General features: G+C 44.3%; 1 protein-coding gene across 1 annotated transcript in view; it reads right to left on the bottom strand.

Moving 5' to 3' along the window:
* The window catches only part of SPAG5 (sperm associated antigen 5), an 18,783-nt gene extending 12,980 nt beyond the window's left edge, over positions 1–5,803 (bottom strand). The window contains exons 1-4 of the mRNA XM_010861417.1: positions 5,693–5,803; positions 5,325–5,444; positions 753–1,843; positions 478–652 (exon numbers count right to left, since the gene is read on the bottom strand). Of these exons, the coding sequence (XP_010859719.1) occupies positions 478–652; positions 753–1,843; positions 5,325–5,444; positions 5,693–5,743 (1,437 nt within the window). The 5' untranslated portion in view covers positions 5,744–5,803. The remainder of the gene's footprint in view (positions 1–477; positions 653–752; positions 1,844–5,324; positions 5,445–5,692) is intronic.
* Between the last annotated feature and the right edge of the window lie 197 nt (positions 5,804–6,000).

The raw sequence follows: 6,000 nt of genomic DNA, 5'->3' as shown, positions 1-6,000 counted from the left end.
GCCTATTTTCCATTCTTATAGGTACAAGATTCATGTGAGGGAATTCCCTGGCTTTCGTTATGACTCCAGGCTCCCAGTGCAGGGGGTATGGGTTCAAACCCTGGTCAGGGGAATAAGATTCTTCATGTTGCATGGCATGGCCAAAAAAAAAAAAATCTGGCAACAGTGCATTTGGAAGATGAAGATCTAGAAAACAATTCCTTTAAAACGTCCCTTGCTGTTGATGTATGGCAGAAACCAAAGCAATATTGTAAAGCAATTAATATAGATGATTAAAAATTTTTTTTTTCAATTAAATTAAAACAAAACAAAACAAAACACCTTCCTTGCTTATATTCCCTGGAAAATCTTGATGCATCCCAGGGGTATAGTGTGTACCCACAGCTCTAAGGGATCTTCCAGACCCTCAGCTTTCATACTCACTTTAAGGAAGAGGGCCCATTGAGATCCTCCACGCTTCAGGAGGAACTATCTTACCTCGTTGGGAAGGGTGTCAGTCTGTGTGCTGCTGTCCCGGACTTCAGGGTGAGGGCCGCTCTGCTGACTCTTCCAGTCCCGCAGCTGGCGGGAGAGAACCTCCAGGATGACAAGAGAATTCAGCAGGTTATCTTCCAGGTCATGCCGAGACAAGGCAGTCAGATCTGGAGAACGGCTGTGGTAGGAAAAGAACATGGGAAGAAGAGAGGGAGAGGGATGGGAGTGATGGATCCAGGCAAATGAAGCCCCGGAGCACAAAGACACAGGACACTTACCCCCACAGGAGGTGCTCTGTCTCAGAGGCACTGTCCTTGGTGCCCACCAGGCCTGTCTGGGATGTGTTTGTACTCCTTTCCTGTTGTGCTGGGGGAGTAAACCAAGTCCCCACCGAGCAAGCAGAGAAAGGGGTAGTGCCGATTGCAGCATTCTGAAATGCAGAGGGAAGGGATAAGCTCTGGCGGAGATTTTCTAGCATGACTGAGGTATTGACACCTTTTTCCAGCCAGGCCAGGGGTGACATCCAAGGCCCTACATCAGAGCCAGGAATGCCACTGGCATCTTTTCCTGCTGGCCCAGGAACCACCTGTGATTCCATTTCTCCAGGATTTGGGCTTGGGCATGTGGATGGAATATCGTCTGTATTTGACACAAGTGCTTGATGTCCCAATTCAGCCTCCTCAGGGAGTGTGGGAAAGCTCATTTTCCTCTCCTCTATAGCTCTGTGCTCTAAAATATCCCCTTCTGGGTCCACATGACTGACAGGGCAATCTGCCGCTAAGGCAGTTGAAGGGGAAAGCCAGAGCAGGGAGGAAGGCAACAAGGCATTACTTTCCGAAGGAACTAAGTCCTCAGGCTCAGCCTCAGTGCTCCTGTCCTTCAGGCTTTCCTTGGAGCAATGTAACTGCTGCTCAGAACAGGGATTTGGTGGGGACTCCAAGAGCTGGGATGGAGGATCCTGAAATGCAGGTATCTCAGGCATACCAGGAACAGTTTCTGAAAAGCTGTCTTCCATACAGAAGTCTACCCCCTTTCTCAGCAGATCTCCTGGCCTCAGAGGCTCATCTAGAGAGAAGTTGTTTCCCTCTGCCATCGAATCTAGACGGTCCGCAAGTGTAATGTCTTGCTGCTGCCTCCCTGGAGAAGGTACAAGGACCATGGTTTTAACCACATTGTTGTCCCGTGGGTCTACTCCTTTCTCACAGGTTTTGGGAGTAGAGTTGGTTTGGGGAATCAGATTTAGGGGCTGCTCATCTGATTCGTGTTGATAAGCTTCTAGCCACTTTGAGGGATGGCCGAACTGTTCTGAAGGGGAGTCTGTCTTCTTAGCATTGACAAAATCTGGCAGAGATGAGTTGTTGCTGCCTTCCTGCCAAAGAAAACAAAAGCAGTTGACTAAGACAGTCAATTCTAGTTCACAATATACAATTATGGGCTCAGGATATTGTCTGAACTCAGAAAAGGAAGAGTTCTTATTACCTTTGCCTAGGTAAGAACTTGGCTAAGCCTTGCTGCTTACTAAAGAGACCCAGTAGAAAAGTTGGGAAGACGTTCTGGGTCCTTCCAAGTGAACCAGGTTATAGTATAAACAAGGCTAAGATATTCTGTCCATGTCATATGGAAATGGTAGCTTGAAAATGACCCTCCTCTTCTCCAATCCTAACTCCAACCTAATTCTAGGGTAGGAGGAATCCCTGGCTCAAGTTCTAGAGTTGGTGTAAGATTTTCTTCTTTTTGGAACAGATGAGAAATTCGGGACTAGAGTTAGAGAGCCCTTGGCCCACAGAGATCCATGTATTCTTGGGAGAAAAGGCAACATTAACCTATGCTAGTGACCTAGTCTCCCTGGGTGCAAGCGCTGAGGTTTTCCTGAACACATGAGTTGAAGCCATTCAACTCTTGGGATCTGAAGAGCTCTAGCCTTTGTAGTAGGGGAGAATGAATGGCCGAAAGACTTCTTCCTGGTGCACTGATAAGGGACTGCTGCTGCTAAGCCGTGTCCGACTCTGTGCAACCCCATAGACAGCAGCCCACCAGGCTCCCCCGTCCCTGGGATTCTCCAGGCAAGAACACTGGAGTGGGTTGCCATTTCCTTTTCCAATGCATGAAAGTGGAAAGTGAAAGTGAAGTCGCTCAGTCGTGTCCGACCCTCAGTGACCCCACGGACTGCAGCCTTCCAGGCTCCTCCGTCCATGGGATTTTCCAGGCAAGAGTACTGGAGGGGGGTGCCATTGCCTTCTCCAGATGACAACCTCTCAATTGGCGGTTCACAGGAATAGAGACCATTGAACTTTATACCACTTGCAGGACTGCTGGTTTTGAGATTCAATGAACAACAATAGGAAAATATGAATATACTTATGTGGATCTAGTAGCCAGAAAAAGGACAAATTCTGAGATAGTTAAGAAAGGTAGACCCTACACAGCTGATGGAAGAAAGAGATGACAATTTGCACCCCAAAAAACTTATGAATATATAAGAAAATCTGAGTACAACTCACACACACAAAGACTTCCTGGAAATAATAAATGTTACCTGTATTTATTTATATTTAAATTATTTTTTTGTTTTGTTTTGGCTGCATGGCATGTGAGATATTAGTTTCCTTACCAAGGATCAAACTCGTACCCCCTGCAGTGGAAGCGCAGCGTCCTAACCACTGGATCGACAGGGAATTCCCATGGAAATAATAAATATTACTTTTAAAGAAAAAACTTCAGTAATATGAATTGAAAGAGGATGATCAGGGTTAAGAAAGGAATTGCTGGCCAGAACAATCAAGTGGAAGAAAACCTTTAAAGATACAAAGAAGTGTAAATCTGAGGGAAAAGCTAAGAGAATTGGAAGATAAATCTAGTAAACCTAACATGTGAATAAAAAATCTCCAGGAGAAAAGAGAACACCCATAGGTCTGGCACTGATTAAGAAGTATTAGAAGAAAATTTCTCTAAGGTAAAGAAAGATTTGAGTTTGCATATTAAAATAGCTCACCAAGCTCTAAGCAGGATTGGTCAAGGAAATGAAAAAATTTCTAAACTACCAGAACAACAAGATATTTTAGAAGCTTTAGATATAGAGACTAATTATTTATTTAAAAAAAAAAAGAAAGAGTCAGACTTATATGAAATTTCTAATTTACATCAGTGGATGAAACGTAAGATTGACCTAAAAAGGGCTTCTGATATTCTAGCAGTGTCCTTGGGTATTGGTTACAATGATGTGTGCTTTACACAAACTTGTTAGGCTCCATGTTTTATGCCCTTTCAAGTATTTTATTGCAAATTTTTAAGTTTTTATTTCAAAGTGCTTAAGAAAAAGTAGAAAATAAAGGGATGGCAAAGAGATATCAGGCAAAAACAAAGCGAGCAGAGGCAGCAATATCAGTATCAGACAAGGTAGAATGTAAAGTTATAGCACTTCTGTGACAAGACAAAATTAAAGTTATATGATGAAAAAAAAAAAAAAATCAGTCTGCATTACATAGCCCAAAAGCTAAATATACAAACCAAACACTTTTAGAAATGTAAAAATGCACCTTAAAGCATTTGCTATGTTTATTAAGTTCCTATTTATTCCTTAAGGAGTAGACATTTGCAAATCATATATCAGAAAAGGGGTTAATATCCAGAATAGACAAAGGACTCCTACAACTCAACAACAAAAATAATCCAATTTAAAAATGGGTAAAGGACTTGAATAGATATTTCTCCAAAGAAAATATATGAATGACAACTAAGCATATGAAAGTGTGTTAGTCACTCAGTCGTGTCCTACTCTTTAAGACCCCATAGACTGGTAGCCTGCCAGGCTCCTCTGTCCATGGGATTCTCCAGGCAACAATACTGGAATGGGTTGCCATTTCCTTCTCCAAGCATATTAAGAGATGCTCAAAAACTTCCAGAAATGTCCAGGACCAGATCATTTCACAGGTTGAATTTTACCAATCCTTCAAAGAAAACATAATACCCATTTGTCTCAAGCTCCTCCAAAAAATTTAAAAGAACACTTCCTAACCCATTTTACAAGGCCAAAATTACACTGATACCAAATCTGAACAAGGATAACACAAAACTCAACAGATCTGGCAGACTGAAAAATGGGCAAGGACAGGGTAATTAACTATCTGCTTATGAAATAACAGAATGTGACATTCTTTGAATAGTAAATATGCTTTTTTTTTCATATGTTCACGGAACACTCACAAAAAATTCACCCTATACTTGGCTAAAAAGACAACAGATTACAGTCCGATCATAATGTAAGAAAATAAATTTAAAAGGTGACACAAAATGGTTTTTAAGCACTTGGAAATCAAGAATCCCTCCTAGATAGCCCCAGGATTAAAGATAAAAATCAAAAGACAGTTATAAACTAGCTAAAAAGCATGACAAAGGATGACTATAATATAATAAGAACACTTAGAAAACAATGAAAAAGAGATAACAACCCAATAGAAAAATAAGCAAATAATATAAATAAGCGTTTGACTACCTCTCGGAACGGATGGATATTGGCTCATTCTTGCAGCTGACTGACTTCTCCATAAGTGAGCCCTTATTAAGAGGAGACCACTAATCAAAGTGATAGTATTTCTGAGACGTTTGGTAAAGACTGAAAGGGGGAGGAGGTGATAAAAACTAACACCTAAATAGAGATGTGGGCTCTCAGTAGACTTCCTTTAACGACCCTAGGGCACCTCTCTGTTGGCCTGAATAGATGTAAATGGATGTCGTCTAGGCAGAAAACTTCATTATCGTTATTAATTACGTTCCAGCCCTGGCCCTCTGTTCCTCTGAGCTCTCGGCCTCGGCAAAGAGCCCAGTCGAGAGACTGGCCAGGCGAATCTCACCTGCAGCCCCAGTTTGCATGGTGATGGGGTCGGCGAGTGTGGGGGCCCTTTTCCAGAGTTGGTGGGGGCGTCGGGCTGCAAGGCAAGTTCTCGAAGAGGCGTTCTCATAGCTGCTTTTCCCTAAGAAAGAAGAGAGCATGAAAGTAAGCCTGGGCTCTGCCAACCGGCCCTAAGAAGCTCTCCTCCCTCAAGCTCCGGAGCAATAAACAAGAGTAGGCTCCAACCCAAGTGCTCCGAACATCAAGACCGGAAAACTCCACACGCCCCCCGCCTCAGGCTCGACTCTTGCTTTCCAAAACGCTCGGCACAGCCAGAGACCCCCGAAACCCCGGTCTAGGTCTCTCGCTCCATGAGGCCCTTCGGCTCACCGGCTGGGGCGAAGGCGACAGGCTAAGATTGAGTTTTTTCATCCGCCACATCTTCAACACAGAACACGGGATGAACACCTCCCACACGTAAAAGACGACGCCATGCCTACCCGCCGCCTTTATTTGAACCTGCTTCGCGCTTCCCGATTGGCTGCGAAGCCTCAGTGCGTCAGGCGGGCGCGTCCGCTCCGGACTGGGGCACGGCGGGCAAGGGCGGGGCTTGGATTGGCCCCTCCCGGCCATGCCCACCGTGGGCTCGCGCGCGCGCGCGTGTGCCCTGCGATCTGATCCCCAGCGTCAACCCTCGA

This window comes from Bison bison, unplaced genomic scaffold (genome assembly GCF_000754665.1).
Source record: "Bison bison bison isolate TAMUID 2011002044 unplaced genomic scaffold, Bison_UMD1.0 scf7180017864472, whole genome shotgun sequence".
NCBI lineage: Eukaryota > Metazoa > Chordata > Mammalia > Artiodactyla > Bovidae > Bison > Bison bison.
This window is presented reverse-complemented; position numbering and strand designations above follow the sequence as displayed.